Here is a 22,106-nt window from a genome sequence, read left to right as displayed (position 1 = left end):
AGAGAATCCTGAATTATCACCACAGGCTGCATCACCAAGGATGTGGTTACCCTCGTAGCTCTGAGGGCTGGAAAGGAGAGATAAAAGTTCCCTCTCTGGTTCCACATGGATGTCCTGGCTAACAAAAACCCTGACTTTCCTACCTAGTGGCCCTGACTGTGAAACCAGGTACCCTGCAGTGCAGCTTCCCCTCTTGGTGGGGAAGTGTGACACCCATGGGTGCAGCTTGTGGGTGACCACACTGACCCCAGCACCCGCCAGGCACCGAAGGGGGCAGCGTTCAGCAGGGAAATCAGGTTACAGCAAAAGCTCTGGGAGTCTCTGCCATGTGGGAAGAGCTGGAAGTCACATGGAACTTAGCAGGATCCTAAAACAGGCATCTCATTTGTATTTCAATGCACAGCTCGCCCCAACACTCATGTTCAGGGCTCTGGAGGTGCAATCCCTAAGGAGTGGAAAGAAAACTGCAAAGGAGGTTTACAGAGAACAGCTCTGTTCCCAGCACAGTGGTGTCTGTCCCACGCTGTTAACCTTGGATGGCACCACAGCTAAATATATTTTAACAGAACTGATGTTAGAATCCATTCTAGCTATTGCTGGAAAAGCGCTGATGACGACAAAATTGAACAAGAAATAAAAATACAGGATAAAAATACATGCTAAACCCATTCTAACGAAGTGCAGACCTCAGTGTGACTCACCAACCTTTCTTCTGGCTCAGATTTTAAGCAGAAAGTGTTAACAGTTTTGTTCCAGTTGTTATTCAAGAAGTAAATAACCAATCTTTCCACAAATTTCAAAGAACTGAACATACTGGTACAGTAAATTCAGTGAAGTCAGAGCCACAAAATTTCCAGAAACAGTAGTGGCTTGTACCAAGAAATCACCACTAAACAATTATTTTAATCATAATGTTCACAACACCCTAAAAGGAAACAAATTGGGGGATGACCAAATAAATATGTATTGCAGTGGAATTAATGAAAAAAAGTCCCAAGAAGCCTTATTAATAAATGAAGACAATTTATTACTTCAAGTGTTAATGGTAAAAAAAATTCAGCACAGCTGTTGCATTTAAAAAAGTGAAACTACAATTAAGTACTATGTTCTAGTTCAATAAACAGATGAACCCAATGTTCTTTAAAACAGTTAAGCATTATACAGTACATCTTATGAAGACCCGTAAATTAAAGAACTACTTCTTAAATTTAGAGATTAAAAAAATTCCGCATTCACAGCTTTAGCTTCTTTTTCCTCCCTCGCCCATCAGGAGTGCCGTCCATTTTGCGTTTCTGTGCCTGCAAGGTAAGATTTGATGGTTTGTTATTGTAAGATTTGATGGTTTGTTATTGTCATGCACAAAGGTTGTGAGCAATCCAGTGTTTCAAAACAAAGCAGGTGGAGAGTGACACCCTGGCAGCTTTAAAATGTGATGAATTGCAAATGTAAATATGTAAATTGCATATGGTAAATATGCACGTCTCTGCTGCTGGTTTTCATTTCCCCCCCAATCTGGATTTTAGAGAGGTAAAAAGGGTCTAAAAGCAAGAATGGATGTTATAAGCTTCCTATTATGAAAAGGTACTTCTAAATAGCTATTTAAATGTTCTGTGAACAGGTCTAAGAAACTTAATAATCCATCACTATTATTAACCTTACTGATTTCTGCACATTTGTCAAGTAAATTGTGCTTCTAAGTCTTTGCTACAACAGCTCTAGGCAACAACCTGAACAAATGGAGGTAAGAAAATGGGTAAAGGTGGTATTTTATTTACAAAACAGGCCTGTATATTAGCAATACTTTGAATTTAGTCAACAAAGAGAGCTGTCAAGCATATGTGCTGTTTTCCCAATTCTAGCTATAGAGGCCCATCTGTAAATAGATCTGTGGATGATTTAGCAGAATATATAAATCAAAATGCCAAATACACCCCTGGTGTGCTTGTTAGGGTAAATCTATAGAGTGTACCAAGCCAGTGATCCAAAACACACCAAGTTTATCTGCTCCAAAGGATGTGAGCTACACTTAAGAACCTTTCTTCCTTTATTTGACATCTTCAACTGTGCTAGCTGAACATGACACGAACTTTAGGCAGCTTTTAACACTGCACTCTGAGTTATTGATTTCAAATAACTTTAGATATCACTTGTCCTAAACACGTGGAAAAATGCTGTTTTCAAGTGAGCTTTTCTACACAGAAATGCCTTTTAAATCTTACCGAAGATGGTTTTGGTCCACGTTTCTTCTTTTCTGCCTTTTCCTTTTCTTCCAGTTCCATGTTTTCTCTTTCAATGAGAGTGATTAAAGTATTACATCTCCTTTGCAGCTCCTGCATTACACAACATATTCAATCAGTACCTTAGGCAGCCACTTAATATAAAAATCCTCTTAAAGTATTAAAAATGCTGGTGAGTAGGTAAGTGTGTCACTGGGTCTTGTCAGAGGAACAAAGAATGAAATGTTTCATGATACTTACTTACTGGCTGGCTTCACAGGAATGGATTTGATTGCAGATGTTTGCTTTGTAAAATACATTTGTATTTAACTCAGATTGGAAAAGGGTACCTCAGAATTTTGAATTTCTCCTCCCATTTGCTAGTTGCATTTGACACCCGTACAGTTGTGGGAAAGTTATAAAAGGTAAAGCCTTTTTCCCCATGCACCTACCTCAGTATTTCAGCAGCAATTTAATTAATTTAATATTGTGATAGGCATTCATGAACAAAAAAGAGCAATATGTATATATATACCATTGCAGTTCTGGACTTGAGAAACCAGTCAAATCTGAATTGCGGCGAGTTTCGGATACATTGTCTTAATTCATCATAGACATTTTCTTTATCAAATCCTAGTTTGTGAAGCATACAGATTAGGAAGCGATCCTCCTCTTCAGTGTAATTCTTCCCTTTATTAGTACCATAGGATATTCTTAGCTGGTGGAAAGGGGCTTTATATCTCCCAATCTGAACAAAACAAATAAGACCACATAAAGCTAAGAAATAGGTCAGAATTAGCATGGAAGGCTTTTGTATGAGAGCAATAAATCACATGAAGACAGAAAATGACATCTTTAAGGATCTCCCATGCTAAGTCATCACAGGAATAAGGACTGCAGGTTCAGGACAGAGCATTTATCAAAGCTATCTAAACAGGCAAATTCTGGTTTAGACAACAGACAGCTTTGTAATCTTTTGAGTAATGGCAGAATTTCACTACATTTGAAAACAGGCAAGACTGTTCAAAAGCAGCATTCAAAAGGCAACAATTCTTTTTAACACAAATCCTCAGTAACTGCTAAAATCAGAGTAAGAGTAAAAGGATAATGAGACTTAGCACACGGTGTAGCTGCATTCTGGTTTATTGAGTCTGACACTTCTTCCCTAGAAGAGAACTAACTCAGCAAACCTGAAGTGGGGAGAAAATTCTGATGAAATGTCTTAATTAACTACAAATCTCTTCACTACCAAATCCTGCTTGGTGAAAGAGACAAGAACAAAAGCTTCCTCTGTTGAATAAGTCTTTTTAAGTGCTCTAAACGGGTATCTCTCTCATCTCTAACTCCCTCTGTCTCTTGCTGTCTCTGCCTGTTTCTACCTCTCTCCATCTCTCTCCACCTTTTTCTGTTTCTCTTTCCTCTACCTCCTCTTTCTCTCTACCTCCTCTCTCTCTCTCTCTCCATTCCCATTTCTCTTTCCATCCCCATTTCTCTCTCCTATTTTCAGTTACATGTCCAGAAGGAACCCTGCTCCTCCCCAAAGCCTGTACTAGTGGAGTTTGTTACACAGCCCTTCTGTGGGATGGAAAAGCCACAGGAGACACTGCTGAGGGTTATGCAAAGAGCCCAAGGTATCTTCATTCACCAGGGGTCCTGCATCTCCCTCACTGGCACCAGAAAACAACAAGAGACGGAGCAAACTCACCTTTGTATCAAGAGCCTTTTTGATGCTGATTCGTCTCTGAATTCTGGCTTCTCCTCTTTCAATCTGAGCCATGATCTTCTCTATGTCTTGGAGTTCATTGCATCTTTCCCAGAACACAGCTAAGAAAAGAACAACTGGTTAAGTTTCTTATCATGCATTGTCAAAGTCAGAGGTTTATCCTTATAAAAGGATGTTAGCTGTTCCTTCCTTTGACCAGAGCTTACTGCTGTGTGATAAAAGATACCCCTCTGGCTGGTAAGGAACCCTTCCCACAAATGCTGTTTTCAAGAGGGTAGATACAGAAATCTTCAATTTAAATGAGGTGCAATATAGGCCAGAGAGATTTTTGTGTCAGTCTCCTCATTTCCTTCTTCAAATGGAAACAGAATACAGTTTTATCAAGAGAAGCAAGAGGGCAACTGAGTGCCTGAAGACAAGCAAGTGCCTAAAAGAATCAGGTGTTTAAATAAGGGGGGTTTTGAGAAGAATTTTTCACATTTTCAACCTGCTCTATACCTTTAGAAATTCAGTGCCAGGACTTTGTAGCTACTGCAGTGGAAGAAAGTTGTGAGATATGAGACATAAGTGGACTCAGGTTCCAAAATCCCGTGGTCAGTGTATGTTCAGTCATGATATATTTAGTGTGTTCTGCTCTCCAGGAGGAGGTCAAGGTTAATTTCTGCTTAATGAATACAAGGAAAAGGCAAATCTCTCCAGCTAAGCAGTACGTCTGAGCAGTTTATTTTACAAAAATTAACAAGAACTGAAGACAGTGCTGCCCAGTTAGATTCAGGATAGAGTGCAGTGCCTCAGCAGGAGTTTACATGTGCATTTTAGTATAGCCTTAATTACACAGGCATTAATGATGGTAAAAGCCAGACCAGCAGATCCAAAATCCATTGGTACAATTCTACCCTGAAAATCTTAAATAGCAGTATAAAAAACTCTCAGCAGTAAGATGTTACCATGTTCACAGGCAGCTCAAACACAAGCAGAGTTAGACACTCTCAGAGCTGAGTACAGAATTAAATTACCTGAATACTCAATGACTTCCTCTGGCGTTTTCCCTTCCACTTCTCGTGCTATATTTTCAATGTCATCACGGCCCCACTTCTCATTGGCTTTGATGAACTGGTTGAAATCTCTCTTGTTCCAGTTAGTGAAGCCCTGCACAGCAATCAGGAGGAAACATTGCACAGAGGTTCAGGATTTGTCCATCTCCAAATCTGATTCAACAGGTTTCTTTAAATTGCCTGTAACACTTCCATCATGCCACAGTTTTCTCTGCAGTTGAATTTAGCAGAAGAACTGCTTTTATACTGCAGTCACTGTAGTCTCTCCATTTAAATACTGCATAATGACTAGCACTAGTTCTTTAGTTACCTAGTAATGTCTGGTAAGTTTTCAGCTGATAAATTAATCCCTCTTCCTAATAGTCTCTGATTGGGGTTGCTTTTTAAGAAACAAAATTGCTCAAGAGAAGCAAGGAGTGTCTATAATACCTTTTGTTTTGTCAAAAAGGCCCCCCAAGGGCCTCACACACACCCTCAGAAGGGTCACTAAAGGGTCACTGGTCACTGTCCCTCAGAAGGACTAAAGCTCTCGTGATGGTGACACTCAGCAGGGACACAAACAGCACTGCTGAAGGTATGAGCCAAAGCAGGTTCATTTTGGATTACCAGTCACTTGTACAAGCAGTGGGAAGTAGCAAGTTTGCCAGCCATGTTGTGATTTAGGCACAGCTTACTGGACTGCACTGATTCCTGACCTCTGAGATTCTGGTGTCTCCACAGTGAGCTGTTCCAGCTCATTACTACGCAAGCAAGAAATCCTGGCCTGTAATTCCGATCCCCTGCCAAAATACAACGTGTAAATACAATATCCAAAGAAGGCATATCAGGCATTCCCCTGGTCTAAATTATTTAATTAAACATGCTTCCTAATTATACACCTCTTCAGCTCACACCCTCTTTTAGAGAGGGGCACTATCCACTACCAGATGTGCTTAGGCAAAGTGACCATTCACACTCCAAGGTTCACTTCCACGTGGGTGTGAAACTGAGGCAGAAGATGTGCAGGAAATGTGGAATGCAGCACACCCAGCCCTGCAGCCATCCTGCAAGGCCCCAGGGACAGCACAGGCTGCAGTCAATGCCAGACTGGGATTCAGGAGGATCCAAGTGCACTAAAACTTTGTGCACATTCCTTAAAAATATCCTGTGACAAACCTAATGCTGGAAACTCTTTTCAGTCAGAGCCAAAATTTGCAGATGTGTTAACTATGGCCCATACCAATCAGTGACCAAGAAATGTTCCCATAACGCTGAGAACACAAAACAAACTTCAGCTGATTTCAGTCTCACTGAAGACCCAACAATACCTGGGTTAGAAGTTTCTCTTTTTCTTCTAGTTCTTCATCATTAAGAGGTTCAGCCTCATCAATCTTTAGCTGCTCTTCCTTTTGTGCTTGGGCTGCATTTGGGAGGTCAGGATTACGAGGTACCTGAAAGGTTTTGCATTTTGTAAAACTGAATTAACTTTTCACAGATAATTGCTAACTGTCACCTTTCTGTTAATATAACCTAATCATTTCTTCAGCTCAACATGATTTTATTCCATTTAAATTATTGTGAAAGGCTGGAAAAGTACATTTTCTCCTGCTGTTGCATTAATATGTTCCATTGTGGGGATTTAGAGAATCACACAGAAGGGACTGGACCTTGAAGATCACCTCTGTGCCATGGGCAGGGACAGCTTCCACTCAGACCAGGCTGCTCAAAGCCTTGTCCAGCCTGGCCTTGAACCCCTCCAGGGATGGGACATCCACAGCTTTTGTGGGCAAACAGTCCCAGTGCCTCACCACACTCACAGTGAGGAATTCCTTCCCAAAATCCAACCTAAACCTGCCCTCTGTCAGTTTAGAGCTAGTCCCCTGTAAAAGGTCCCCTCCAGCTTTCCTGTAAATCCCTTTTAAGTACTGCAAGGCTGCCATCAGGTTGTCCCAGAGCCTTTTCTTCTCCAGACAGAACAACCCCAGCTCTCAGTCTTTCCTCTTAAGAGAGGTGCTCCATCCCTGTGGTGAAGGAAATTCTTCAGTTACCTTGTAACCAATTGTTTTCCTGTAGTAGAGAATCTCTTTTTCCAACAGTTCAAACAGGCGAGGAGGAAAGAACTGGAAGTCCTGTACATTTGGCTGTTTTGGAGGCCGTGGAGCCTGAAACACAAAGTTTGCATTTGGCTCCTTTTCACACCCAAATCTGCTTCCTTGTAAGAACTGGTTTAAGTTTATGAGCAAACAAAAAACTTTACTGTTATAAAAATGCACTGTCTTAACTTGGGGAAAAAAAAGAATTCACACCATGCAAGAGACACCAACCACCACAAAGAATTCTAGAGGTAAAAGACCAGTGAGAGAAGGGGAAGAGAGGTTTTTTGGGAGGAGGTTGCTGGGGAAAAAGTCACATGTATTTAAAGCATCAGTCTTCCACAGGAAAATTTACAGCTGCTTAAATAAAGAACAAAAAAAAATCTTGATCTTACCCTTCTAAGATCTTACACGTTTCATATTGTTCTTACTTTTTTCTCACACAAGTTTGTCTCAAGCCTTTTGGAATTTTTTTCTAAATTTAAATAGTTTCTCCATTTTATAGAAGTGAATAGAGCAGTTTTTATGACTAAAGTCCTATTAGTTGCTTACAGCTTTAGCCATTTACCATGCGTATTTAAACAATTTATTTCTTTTGATTAGTCAACTCACCTTGGGTGCTTTTGGTTCACTGACTCGAAGAGCCTCTCTGAAGTAAGCATCCACAGCATAATTGGCTTTTCTTTCTCTTTTAGGTGGTTCAATCCACTCTGTAAATGCCAACTATAAAAAACAAAACCCACCACCCCCAAAAACAAAAGTTAAGTCTTGCAAGATCATCAGTCCAGCTACAAGTTTTATATAAAATTATATCTACATCTACTTCATTATAAGTGTTAGAAGTGTTTTTATTTAAACTATTATCATAGATGACACTGTATTTTACCCAATACCTCTTAAATAAATATGATTAAAACATGCAATTTAGTGCATTCCTCCAAAAGAAACTTAAAACATTACCTTCTGTTTTTCTCTGTAGTCTTCCCCTTCAAAATTATACACGCTAGATTCAGTATCCATAGTAAAATTCCTAAGGGAGCTTTCACCCATCTTTGAAAGTTTTTCGTTCATTTCCGCAGTCTTGGACGGGGGATACAGAAAAGAACAGGAGCCATTTGGATGGTACTTCATTATTTAACATCTCTTTCCCAGATAGAACGGGAGCCATTTTTTGGAAGGCACGTCATTATTAAACACCTCATTCCCAGAAAGGAGCCACTCTGAAAGGTGCTTCAGCTTAAAACATCCCATTGCCAGAAAGGAGAGGAGCCATTCTAGAAGGTACTTGACTATAAAACATCTTATTGACAACATCAGAAAAAACAAACACCATTGAGCAACACCAAAACCCTCCACAGCAGAACCCCTTTTCTCTCCAGCTTGGAACCAAGTTATCATCCAGACACTCACTATCTTGCCATCACATTTAAATCTACACGTGGGCTTCCCCTTTTCAAACCTTCTCACCTTCTTTGCCCCTCTTTCCAAAATGTGATCAATATCTTCATCTGTAATCTCACTGTCCTTTGAGGCAAACACGTGTGTCGCTCCGTGTCTGATCATTTGCAGCATTTCATCCTTCCCAAGTTTATTCAGGTTTTGATCCACCAATCTTCCTAAAGATAAAAATGCTCGAGGATAGCAACTCACTGAAGAGTTTATGTTGTGGAAGAAGAAACAGAGGATTTTTCTCCCCTTTATATTTCCACATACAAGTTATATATTACTGATTCCAAGCCCTTACTTTTCTCTATTAGAAAAAGGAAAGGTATTTATTTCCCCAGTTTAAAGGAGAAGCTGAGTGCTTTAAAAACCTAAATCTGACTATATCCACTTTATGCATGTATCATTAGGGAGGTAAGCAAAAAGTTAGTGAGGAAATAACTCCTACAGCAAAAGAAGCAATACAGGATTTTTCTCCCCCTTATATTTCCACATACAAGCTATACAAGCAAGTCAACCAAGGTTACCTTATTTTTCTCTATTAGAAAAAGAAAGGTATTAATTTTCCCCAGTTTAAAGGAGAAGCTGAGTGCTTTAAAAACCCAAATCTGACTATATCCGCTTTATGCATGTATCCTGAGGGAGGTAAGCAAAAAGTTAGTGAGGAAATACCTACTCCTACAGCAAAAGAAGCAATACAGGATTTTTCTCCCCCTTGTATTTCCACATACAAGCTATACATTACTGATTCCAAGCAAGTCAGCCAAGGTTACCTTACTTTTATCTATTAGAAAAAGGAAAGGTATTTATTTCCCCAGTTTAAAAGAGAAGCTGAGTGCTTTAAAAAACCAAATCTGACTATATCCATTTTTATGCATGTATCATTAGGGAGGTAAGCAAAAAGTTAGTGAAGAAATAACTCCTACAGTAAAATAAATTTTCAAGTGGACGAGGCTTTTGCCTCACACTTTCCAGAGGTGAGCCAGAGCAAACCATTTCAATAAAACACAATTCCACAGAGCACTTGCCTTGCTGGATGACGATGGAGTCGAGGCGCAGCTTCATCTCCGCCCTCTCCACGATCCTCTCCTCCACCGTGTTGTCTGTGATGAACCTGAACACCCGCACGGTCTTGGTCTGCCCGATCCTGTGTGCCCGATCCTGCCCCAGACAGGGACAAAAACTCAGCACTGCCAGCATGGCTGCATCGTTAGGCTAAAGATCTTCATTAATTCCAGCTCAGGAATTTACAAAACGCAATAGCACAGGTCACTTAAGTGTTTACAGCCAGCCATGGCTACCCAATTTTTATCTACGTTGCAAGTTTTGGGGTTTTTTTTCAATAACATCAACAATTAGTAAGTCTCTATGTGTCCTCGCTAAAAAATAGCAGGTTTGGGGTTTTTTTTGTTAAATCACACAGAGGAGAAGGCTTGGATGCTTCTGCCTTTAAGCAACCTTCTGTAAAATCAAAACGTGAAGAAATCACGTCTATGCTGACCAAAAGTTGCCTTTCTCAAAATCCTTTGAGTAGTTCCATGGTACTAAAGGTTCCAATCCTTTGGTAGTGCCATGAACAGTTCCAGAAAACTCCAATTCCCTGCCTCTCCTGACCAGCCAAACATGAACCACTGTGAGAATCTGCATTCTCAACACACTCCTGCAGTGGTAGCTGGTACTGCCTCACTTGAGCTTCTGGAAGTAATTTTTGCTAGAGTACTTGAGACCCTGCAGGTTAACTGAAATAATTAAAGAGATTTTTAAGAGTTGCCACTGAAAGGCCCCATTGAAAAAAAAATAACAAACCACTGGTAGTTTTTAAATAGCTTTGCTTTCTTAGGTGGTCACTGATATCCTTGACATGTATCCAGGATGGAGATGCATGCAAATCTACTTTAAAAAAAAACAAACCTCAAGATAGTTGCTAAAATGAGATCCTTCCATTACCATCACCATAAAAGCAGGTTTTGACAAGTTTAATTCAACTTTTCTTTATCTCTTTTTCAAGATCTTAGGAAAAACAGTGCAAATACATTCACCTCCACTCCCCACAAGAGCAAAGCTTTATAGGTTTGGGATTAACAACCTAGATTTATTTCATTTTTACCTAATCAAGTAGGCTATTTTCATTAAATAATACTAAGAGATGTAGCATACATGCAGCATTTCCCACTGCATAAAACACTGTATAACCCAAATGTGACTGAGGACTAATGGTTCCACTCAGTGGAAGCTGCATTTGAACTGAAAATTGGGTCTTACAAATCCTACTCTTGTGCTAAAATGGGAAAATACCAATTTATTTTGGAAGCACACATTCCTAGCAAAGTCCTGTGAGAAAAAGAAAGGAAAAAATATATTTCCATTTGGAATCTTACCATAGCCTGGAGATCTACTTGTGGATTCCAGTCTGAATCATAGAGAATTACAACATCAGCAGTAGCCAGATTGATTCCAAGCCCTCCTGCCCGTGTACTCAACATGAACACAAATTTTGAGCTGTCAGGATCATTGAATGCATTAATGGAAGCCTAAATAAATGAAAAGAACATATCAGTTAAACAAAGTGTTTTACAAGTAGTATTTTTACATAAATACGATCCTTAAAATTGTACATACCTGTCGTTCATTGTGAGGAGTTTGTCCATCCAGCCTGCAATATTCATAATTCCTCCACATACAGTAATCCTCCAAGATATCCAGGACTCTTGTCATCTGACTGAAGATGAGAACCCTCGAGCCTGTTTGGGTAAAAAGGTTTCTTGTGCTTTCACCAAAAGATGAGATTTAATAAACTCTGCAAGTCTGCACTACCAGAAAAGGAAGGAGGGCAATTCCATGTCCTAAGAAGAAAACTAGTTTGAATTTCAGACTCTAAACTACAATGCAGGCTGCAGCTGCTGCTGTCACAGCATGCCCAGGCCATGGGACACGTTTGTCTTACTCTGATATGTCACTGTCTAATTAATGGCTGCCTTTTCCCTTTTGTTCTGGGTTGTACTCCTTAACAAAAAGTTCCCAGACACAGCAGAGTAAGGTGGTAACACAAATATAATAACATCATCAAGTATAAAGAATAAAATTTTGAAGTATTTGTTTGGGATTTAAGTTCTCTAGAAATCAAGTGAATTCTTCTTAAAGACTTGTCAGTTTATTTACCTGCCAAGAACAACTTAAAAAAAAAGAAAAGTAAATGTTCAGTACTTTATGCATAAACACTCAACAATTTCAGTCTACTGGAGAAATAAAACTCTTGTGTAAAACACAAGAGCATCTACTTCCTTTTGTCCTTGGATGCAAAGGTTAATACTGAATTCTCTTGTTCAAGGTGATAATTTGATTTCAGACCAGGCCAGAATTAATTACAACACCTTATCAATAAAACTGTGTTTCTGTGGTCTCAACTTAGCTGGGATGAAAAAAATGGGGAAAAAAAAATCAAAACACTTCAGCACAAAAAACCATAATGAACTACTGATCCAAGCTGGTATCACACTAGAAACCAACAACAATCCTGGCTGAAATCTGCTGGTTTTTGCTCAGAATACACAGAAACAAAAAAACTCTCAAACCCCAGAAGGGAGAGGCGTACCTTGTTCTTTCAGCTTGGGTAACAATTTGTCCAGAACCACCATTTTGCCGCTGTTGGTGACCAGATGCATGTCTGTGGTGTAGGGTGGGCCAGGCTCTGCCCCGTCGAACAGGTAAGGGTGATTGCAGCATTTCCTCAGCTGCATCAGGATGTTCAGCAGCCTCATCTTGTCCAGCTTCCCAGCAGAGTTCAGGATATCAATATCCTTCATCAGGATCCGGGTGTACCTACAGCAAAGACAGGAAAAGCCTTCTGTGCCCTCTGAAATGAAGCTGGTTTCTCTTTATTGTCAAAAGCTCACCCTACCCTTCCTTTAATCAGGTAAATCTCGCTGACATGCACGGTTCTGCCATAGCTATAAACTGGGAGTACACCAGAGAGAATAAATGAGCTCCACACAACCTTCACATTCCTTCTGAGCCTTAACCACAGTCAGGCAGAAGCATTAATTACCATTCTCGCTGCATTTTGCTGAGGCCCACATAAATTTTCACTTCCTTCTTTGGAGGCAAACTCTTCTCCACGTCAGCCTTGATGCGACGGAGAAGGAACGGCCGCAGCACCTGGAGAGGTTCATCAATAAATGAATTTTGGAAACTGAAACACTGATCAGCACAATGGACAAAACACAGAGCAGATATTCTCCATCACAGATACCAGAGGTATTATCAGATAATCTCAAAAAGCAACCTATATGAGAGATTATTTGCTATACATGGGATATACATGTGATTTCTTTGGAAGACTCAAAGATTAGATCAAAATCATCTTTTATATGGTTCTGTATCCTTTGACTTAATTTTGCTTGACTGAAAATTAGTGGAATAATCTCTCTTATCCTAATAGTCTAGCATAAGAAGCATTAGAAGAATTGTTTAGGATTTAAACAAATTTAAATTTAAATTTAAACTTGTACAGAAGGCAGAAGTACTCACCATATGAAGGCGCTCCACCAGTTTTTGATCCCCTAGACAGTTGTTGGTATCAAACCACGAATCAAAATCCTGTAGCAATAAAATCATCAGTTTGTAACAGGCTTCCTTTCAAGGTGCCACAGCATCACAACGGTGAACAAACACAACTCTTATATTATTACAGGAAGTAAAAGAACAAATATCCCTATTTGGACTATTTTATGTAAAGCTCTATAACACAAACATTTCTAACTCAATCTATCACTTATCAGTGACTGACATATCCAGGTCTATTTTCAATCTGGACAACCAGCAAAATTAATTTGATTAGCAGAAATGAAGACTTACTTCAGCTGAGTTGAAGACATCTGGCAAAAGGAAGTTGAGAAGTGCCCAGAGTTCATGCAAATTGTTCTGAAGTGGAGTTCCAGTTAAGAGCAGCCTGTTGGTGGTCTTGAATTCCCTCACAATTTCTGATAACTGAAGGACATTGAGACATGAGCAAATATAAAACATTACTAGTCCCCCCCCCACCCCACCTAATAATCCACACCAATCTCTTCTTCAGTGTAAAATAAATTACCTTTGATTTTTCATTTTTAATCCTGTGGGCTTCGTCTATAACAAGGTATCTCCAGTTGAACTTTTTGAATACTGACTTCTCTTTAATAAGCATTTCATATGATGTTACACAGACATCCCATTCTCCAGGCAACAACACATCTCTCACAAAGGCAGCCTAGATAACAAGGTGACAGCTAATTACTGAGGCTTTGTCAAATTTCAAGCAAAAAGAACACAGTAGCACTGTTACAATTTTCCTATTTTAAGCCTCACGAAGGCAGTGTCCTGCCTTCATAAAAGGAGACTGCAAATCTTGGAACAAGAAATTCTGAATATAAAGCAATGAAGCAATAGCTGGGCAACACAGACATGAATTCTACGCTGGTTACACCCCAGACAGGCAGCACTGTAGGTGTTAAACCACTCCAAACCCAAGTAACATCCATCCCAGGGAAGGAAAGGGAAAGGACAGCAAAATCATGCTGGATTTCCACAGGAATGCCCAGGAAGAGCCACCACACCCAGACTTACTCGCTGGTCTTTGTCCCCGATCAAACAAACCGCTCGCAGCGTGGGCACCCATCTCTTGAATTCGTTCATCCAGTTCTGCAGAGTGGACTTAGGAACCAGCACCATGTGAGGCCCAGGGATGTTTCTGTAGTGCTTCATATAGCCAAGAAGGGAAATGGTTTGCAGTGTCTTCCCAAGGCCCTGTAAGACACATTAATGTGTTAGAAAAAAAGAAAACCTCTGAGAAAACACCTTTAAGAAACCCAAGAGTGAGCTCCGAGTACAGCATGGAAGGCACAGCATGAGGGAGATACAAAAAGGGTATCAAAATCTTGGTTAGGAAAAGCTTGCAGGGCTTCCCACATTTCATCAAAACAAAGTAGCAGGAGTATAACTTTGAAACCTTGGATTATGGAGTTAGAATTTTGCCTTATCTTTCAAGTAAGACAGCTTGTTAAAAAGTACAACATTATTTCCTAAAACTTTATTTTGTAGACTATGGTGTACTCAGGTTATTTAGAGATCAAACTTTACAGATTGGATTCAGGCACACTCTTAAATTCAAAAAATAAGACTGGTGAACTATATATTGCATTTTGTGTTATTAAAACTCCCATATATATAAACACTGCTGGGCTAAAAGGCATTGTGTTCTCCAGTGATTTCAAACACGGGCTCTGTCCATACCATTTCATCTGCCAGGATGCCATTGATGCCATTTTCATACAGAGAAATGAGCCAGTTCAGCCCTCGGATCTGGTAATCACGCAGCTTCCCCCATTTCACATCTAAAAGACATCAAAGAATACACTAAAAGATATTCAAAAACTTAGGGAAGAATTTCACCACCTGTTGGCTGCTAAATGTCAGTGATTACCAAAGCTACAGAACAAAATCAAGTAATAAATTAATGTAATAAATTCAAGGACAATGCAGAGTGGAGACAGCAACATGTTAATTTTGTTTCTGCAAGCTGCTGCAACAGCTTTGTTTTCTGCAAGAACACAAAACACACGGAAATTCTAAATCCATCACCAAATCAGAACACAGTCAAATATTAAAATAAGAGAACACTGAACTCCATTAAATGAACTGGAAGCTGTTAGGTGCTTTAAATTGTATCAGAATTTAGGTTACATATGTAAAAATGATAACATGAGAGACTTTAAAGCTCTTTCCTATTAACTGAAATATAGCAACTGGATTTCTAAGGGACAAGATTCACTGGACCATCTTTCTAACCTGAATGAAAATAAGCAGTTCCTCAATAATACAATTTGTACCATTAGATTGGTGCTGGATTTTTTCCCTCCCTCTCCTGTCCCACCAAATTACTTCACTGTCCTTAGAGAGTATGCAAATCAAGTCCATGTTAAAATAAACATTTTGAATGAAAAGAACAGGGACAAAAAAACCCAAAAAAAGAACCATACATGATGGAGACTCTTCAAATCGAGTGCAGACATTTGTTGTCTTGGAGCTTTCTGTTAACAGCTCCTCATCCTCCTCCTGCTCCGTCCTACGGTGCCGATAGCTGCAAGAGTCCAAGAAAGCAGAAAGTTTGTGGAGAAACTGAAAAGACATCAAGTTGCTGTGAAATAAAATCTAATGTATATTAATTTATATATTGCAATACAGAATGCCAACACCTGAAGAAATTTCCAGCAAGATTCTTCACTAGAATTCATGTTCAGCAGGCTCAAGTGACTGGAAAGGATTAATGTGTGCATCAGTACTGGCCTTTAAGACAAGGAACAACTCTGCATTTAAACACCCTGCATTTAAAAACTCTGCATTTAAAAACTCTGCATTTAAAAACTCTGCATTTAAAAACTCTGCATTTAAGTTCTGGCTGCATCTGCCACGCACTGCAGCCACACAAGCTGCAGTGAAGGCAATCCAAATTTCTAGATTTATAACTTTCAAGCTGCCTGCAAGGTGTTCTTTTCTGCCCCTGCTTTTCTTCATGCTGGAAAGCTTTAGCATCAACACAAACCTCTTGTAACTCCTTGAATTCTTAAGCAATCCTCAACTTATGGAAGTTGAGGCAGTTGGAATAAAAAAGGCACACAGACTGCCACAGGACAAAAGCTTAGCAAGTTCAATTTCCACTTTTAAAGTACAGTAAAATCTTCTTTATAGCACAAGTTGGCCTATGTGTCATCACTCACTCGCCAGCTGACAGTAAATTCTGTTTCTCATCCTTCTTTATTCGCGGACGTCCAGGTTTCATTTTTAAAGGTGAAGTTGGAGTTTTCTGAGCAGCAGGCTGAATGAAATGAGCAAAGAGCTCAGTCTGCTTCAACAGATACTCAAATCTGTTTGCTCTGTCTGTTTGCTGGCGACAAGGGAAAATTAAATGGAACAAGTGTGAGACATTCCAGTATGTATTCATTCAAAAGAAAAAGCAAACAAATACTTTTTAAATATAGATTTGCATTACTTTATACACATCAGTACAAACCCAAAGAAGATCAATATACATGCTACTGACAGATTCAATATTCTTTTTTGGGGCCAAGGCTCCTCTCTGCTACACAGCAAGATCAAAGCTAGGAGACAAACCTGTGCCAAGACTAAAATCTGACTCTGGCACAAAGATTGCACAAGTCTCACTAGATAAGGCCAGATCCCCTTAACAACTTTCTCCTATCAAAAGTGATAGTGCCACTCCTAGAAATGTCCCCTCACCCATCACACACAGGATTTTCATTGTGCTAATTCATCCCTCACCAAACTGGCACTGGTGGCCTGCTCAGAGAGATCCAGACCCTCACTGGGCTGGCAGATAAGAACAGAGCTGGCACAGAACATCTGTTTCAGCAGCAGAGACCTGAGATAGGCTCAGCCTAGCTGATCAGCTGCCCCCTTTGATAGGAATTGCTGTTTCTACTGGGCAAGAAAGATTACAGCAGGCAGTGTTAGTATCTGGAAGGCTCAGCTCCTTTGAGACAGGTTCCATTTGGAATCAGCACACCTTGCCAAAGCCACACCAAGACTTTGAACAGACAAACAAGGCAAAAACAGCTCCAAGGCTAACAGTAACCACTCTGACATTGTGCCAGCTGCCACAGCATAACCTGGTATTTAGCAACTTGCTGCACAGCTACAGGAAGTCAGTTTTCTTGGTAAAAAGGAACACATGTTCCACAGGAGCAGCTCTGTGAGTGTTTCCCTCCTTAGTGTGAGCAGATCCTGCTCTATGGAAGGGACAGGAAGACAAAGTGCTAGAGAATAAAGACACCACAAAAGGTTATCTTGATGTGCCACAGAGGACTCAGACACACTCCAAGGGTATTTTAAGCTTGAATGACACAGCCACAATCCATATCCACTAAATTTAAGTTCTCCTGTCATTCTTCATCTGTTTATCAGTTTTGTTTGTTTATTTTGTAAGAGTTTCTGAGGTTTAAACTAGGTAAACTCTCACTACCATCCAAATTGCTGACTCTTATTTTTAAGTTCTATTTTTACTGGCTGTACAAAAGAGAAGTAGAAGAGATGCAGACTGCATTTCAGAAGGTTCCTCTTTCTAAAAGTTTAGTGAGGTATCTTCTGCAAGTTTTTCTGCAGCACACACATCCCCACACTTGCTTCCACTGCACTTGAAGATGTTCTTTTAAGGGACTAACAAACATTATCTGTGTCTTTTACACAGGACACAGAGAAGAACAGGCTGTACTCTGGAATCCTTATACCAACAGAGATGCTCTTGCCTTTTTTTTTTTTCAGTGCATCTCTAAAACACAATTGCCCTTGTTATTGTCTGTGTAGAGACTGAAGGAGGCAATTCCAAGTTCACTTCCTTCAGTGTGCCAGAAAGTAGCACAAAGAAATATGCAGAAGATGATGGGGTTATTTTCAGTGGCAAGAAGAAATAACACAGGAAGCAGCAAATTATAAGAATCAGTTTCGCTTTCCTAGGAAGGAATTCCACATGGAGTCACAGACACTGAAATTACAAACAGGAATAAAGCAAACAGGGAGCAACTGAGAAAGAAACTGCAATGAGATGTGAAGAATGGCGACTCCATCTCTTACACTATAAAAACTATGAAAAAATAAAAAATAAGGAAAATAGCAAATTTTCTCCTTTCTAACCTGTGAGGCACAGAATCACCACCCATCTTCAAAAACCTGAGGGCTCTAATTACAGACTCACAAAGAGATTCCTAGAGAAATCTTTCCATTTCTGACTGAAAGGTTAAATGCTCAACTCTTTGTAATCCCCCTTGCCTACAGGATGGACTGCTCTACGGGTAACTTTAGAATGCTGGAAAGGAGAATGGTCCAAGGAGTGTTCTTCTGGATATTTTTTGTTTCAAGTTACTTAAATACTTTTTAATACCTACACCAATCTTTATAAATCCAGTTAAGAGTTCAAACAAGCAAACAGAAAACTCAAATCTACTTTAAAAGCGCGTAAGGACTGAATAGCTGTACACAGTCCCAAACATTACATACCATTTTCTCTTCATATGTAGGATCTGTTTCCTGGATTTCTTTTTGTTTCGCCAGGGATGCATCATCAAAAGACTCCTGGGATGAAAACGAATTAAAAAGAGTTATTTCTGAAAAAGGGAAGATACCCCTGTAAAAGCTTGTTTCACATTGTATCAAGGCAGCAATAGCTGGCTGTGGCACCTGATGCCAGCTCTCGATTATTTCCTACACAATTACCCCGAGGTGGATCAAAGATCCCTGCCACGGGCTGAGGGACAGAGCTGGGTCTCTGTAATCCGATTTAGCTCCATCATTAAAGCATCACATCCACGTGAATGAGGGAGAAGCTGTGCTCCAGGAGATCAGCCCTGCCACCTCTAGGGTGCCTCTGGGGCGGGCTGTGAAAGCACCAGCTCCAGGCTGAAGTGAGGACAATTTCCAGGTTTTTGCCACATTATGCCAATCCCTCATCACTCTGTATCAAAAGAAAAATCTAAACAAGAATCCAGACTGCAGTTCTGTCCTGAAAGCTGAGGAGGAATTGAGGAAATTGTATGTTTCTTCTGTGTAATAAATCAAATTATGTTTATCACCCATGATGCTACTAACAACAGAAAAAACAATTGGCTGGGAGAGGGCAGTCCTCCCTCATTCCCCTCCTGCCAAATCCTTAACATACTGCCTTCAATTACTCGGATCAGGGCTTTTTTATCCTTGTCTCTTCTGTCTTTAGGTTAACTCTTTCCACATCATCTCCCATATGAATTTTCATATTCTGTTGTTAAAATTAAAAGCAGGGAAATTATCCTTCCCTAATAAACAATGGTAATTTAACATACAAATATGTTAATATAACTACAAAATAACTCTTGAAAGGGTGAGAAGATGAAACAAATGAGATGCTTTCAAGTGTTTATTAACCATCTGTTTAACTGAGCCAAGTAAGAATGGAGCTAAATTCAACCTTCACTGGTCAATACAGAACAAAGGAACAGGGAAAGTAAGAAACAAATGAAACAAAGGCTGGCAAGAAACAGGATGTTTGTCAGTGGGTATTTCCTCACAAGCCTCTGGCAGGTGAGGCACGTGGAAACAGAAAAATCCGAACACAAAAAACTAGTCAAAATATAAAGAATGGAGCAGAAGAAGTTATGGCTAAAGCTCTTCTGGAGTCATAACCAAATCCTCTTACTCATCCCCCACTGGACTGAGCCAGCACCCAGCGAGCACAGGCCGAGGACGGTCGGAACTTCTGCTCGCAATTCCAATTCCAATTCCCCTTTTTCCCGAACGCCTGAAGCTGGAAAGCGCCGCGGCACGGCCGTCCCAGCCCATCATCTGCCGCACACATGACAAAACCCTCCCGTCCAGCTGGAGAGCAGGAAAGCAGCCTCTCAGATCCTCACCACTCCACGGCATTCCAGCTCAAACTCCACCGTGTGCCAGGAAATCCCTTCCCAAGGTAAAAAGGGAGCTGGCAGCACGGAGAGCCCTCGCACACGGGAGCGTTTCTCAGCCTCCACACGCCCAACTCCAGCCCGGAATTGCCCTATTTCTGCAGGTTCCAGCAAGATTTATTTCCCACAGTGCTTTGGCTACTTGTTCATCCGAAAAAAACCATGGCATTTGCAAATTTATTGAGATCAAGTAGGTTGGACAGCCCAGCGTGACTCAGAGCACAGAGCAGCCAGCGCTGAAAGCAGGACGGACCAGTTTCCTGCTATCATTAAAGAAACAATGCCGCGATAGAATTAGCATCTCCAGGCAATCACTTCCGACCCCTTCAAATTTCTGCCATATACGCACCTGTTGCCAAAACAACCCCTCCAACAACCCTCACACCCTCTTCCGCCCCTCCCAAAAGAAAAAATAAAAAAAAAAAAGGCGATAAAGAAAAAAGTTTCGAAGCACTTCAGCAGACAAACAGCGGTGGTGTTTTTTCAGACGCCGGGCTGGCTCGGCGCTGGAGCAGGAAGGGAAAGGCCGGGCAGGGTCTCGGGGAGGCCGGAGCGGAGGGAAAGCCCGCGGGGGGCTCCCGCTGCCCCGTTTCGAAAACAAACCCGCGGCGTGACCCGGCCGCGGCGCCTCGGTGCCCGCGTCCCGGCGGCACGGACAGCGCGGCTCCCGGGGGGCGCGGAGGGACGGGACCCCCCAGACACCCCCACCCCGACACCGGGGCCGCGCTCCCGGCGGGACGGAGGACAGCGGGGAGGGCGGCGGGGCCGGAGCGCGGCCCGGCTGTGCCCGGTGCGGCCCCGCCGCCGCTGCTCCATTGTCTCCCGCGGCCCCACGCGGCCCGGGGTGTCCCACCTGCCGCCGGGGGAGCGGGGGGGCCCCGCCGGGCCAAGCGCACTCACCTCCATCTTGATGTCACCCCCGGCCAGGCCGGCGGCGCACGGCGGCCCCGTCCCCGCGGCCTCGCCGGTGTTGGCGCCCGGTGGCAGCGGCGGCGCGGGCGGCTCGTCCGGCTGCGGCGGCGGCGGCTGCCCGGCGGACATGATCCCCGCCGGGAGGAAACGGCGCTCCGCCGAGGCTCTGGGGCTGGCGTCCGGCGGCGCTGCGCGCTGCGGGCAGGGGCGGGCGGCAGCGGGGATCCCGGCGGAGGCAGAGGCAGAGGCGGCGGCCTGCGGTGCCCGGAGCGCGGCCGGCGGAGCGAGCGAGGCCCGGCCCGGCCCGTCCCGGCGGGAGCCGCCAACCAGCGCGCGAGCCGCGCCGCGAGCCCGCGCTCGCGAGACTTCCCCCGCCTCGCGCGGCGCGGGCAGCGCGCGCCGCCGCCGGTGGGGGCGCTGCGGGCCCCGCGCGCTCCCGCGAGCTCCCGGCACGGGGCGCTCTGGGGTCCGCCGGGAGCGCGCAGAGCCTGAGGGGCCCTGAGAGCCCCTCAGGGAGCGGGAGCGGCTCTGTGACTGCGGGGCCCGCGCCGAGCCTGAGGGCCCCTGAGAGCCCCTCAGGGAGCGGGAGCGGCTCTGACTGCGGGGCCCGCGCCGAGCCTGAGGGGCCCTGAGGCACCGCAGGGAGCGGGAGCGGCTCTGTGACTGCGGGGCCCGCGCCGAGCCTGAGGGGCCCTGAGAGCCCCTCAGGGAGCGGGAGCGGCTCTGTGACTGCGGGGCCCGCGCCCAGCCTGAGGGGCCCTGAGGGGCTCCTCAGGAGCGGGACCGGCTCTGTGACTGCGGGGCCCCGCGACTGAAGTGTGGGCAGGCATCGGGTTTCGTACAGCCTGCGTACGATCACAGCACGTTCCGAGCTGGAAGGGACCCACGAGGATCATCGAGTCCAACTGCTGGCCGTGCACAGGGCATCCCCAAAAGTCACACCCTGTGCCCGACAGCATCGTCCGAGCACTTCTGAGCTCGCTTCCCTGGGGAGCCTGTTCCAGTGCCCAGCCTCCCTCTGGGGGAAGGATTTTTTCCTGACATCCCACTTAAACTTCCCCAACACGACTTCAGGCCATTCCCTTGGGGTCACTGTCACCACAGAGAGATCAGTGCCTGCTCCTCCTCTTCCCCTCACGCTGTGACTGCAGTGAGGTCTCCCCTCAGTCTCCTCCGGGATGAGCAGACCGAGTGACCCCAGCCAC

General features: G+C 42.9%; 1 protein-coding gene across 1 annotated transcript; it reads right to left on the bottom strand.

Annotated features, from left to right (window-relative positions):
* Positions 1-1,003: 1,003 nt before the first annotated feature.
* Positions 1,004-21,258, bottom strand: SMARCA5 (SWI/SNF related, matrix associated, actin dependent regulator of chromatin, subfamily a, member 5). The gene is made up of 24 exons (XM_063415484.1): positions 20,890-21,258; positions 18,554-18,628; positions 16,261-16,427; positions 15,523-15,623; positions 14,777-14,877; positions 14,111-14,290; positions 13,599-13,754; positions 13,364-13,495; positions 13,037-13,105; positions 12,555-12,664; positions 12,102-12,328; positions 11,129-11,250; positions 10,888-11,040; positions 9,534-9,670; positions 8,534-8,678; positions 8,027-8,146; positions 7,679-7,789; positions 7,022-7,135; positions 6,302-6,424; positions 4,956-5,088; positions 3,922-4,040; positions 2,752-2,964; positions 2,220-2,330; positions 1,004-1,298 (listed from the first exon to the last, which is right to left on the bottom strand). The coding sequence occupies exons 1-24, from the start codon at positions 21,028-21,030 to the stop codon at positions 1,233-1,235; spliced, it is 3,126 nt and encodes a 1,041-aa protein (XP_063271554.1). The 5' UTR covers positions 21,031-21,258; the 3' UTR covers positions 1,004-1,232.
* Positions 21,259-22,106: the final 848 nt, after the last annotated feature.

Source organism: Prinia subflava, chromosome 18 (genome assembly GCF_021018805.1).
Source record: "Prinia subflava isolate CZ2003 ecotype Zambia chromosome 18, Cam_Psub_1.2, whole genome shotgun sequence".
NCBI classification, from domain to species: Eukaryota; Metazoa; Chordata; class Aves; order Passeriformes; family Cisticolidae; genus Prinia; species Prinia subflava.
Note: the sequence above shows the minus strand (reverse complement) of the source record. Positions and strands in the feature narration are given on the sequence as shown.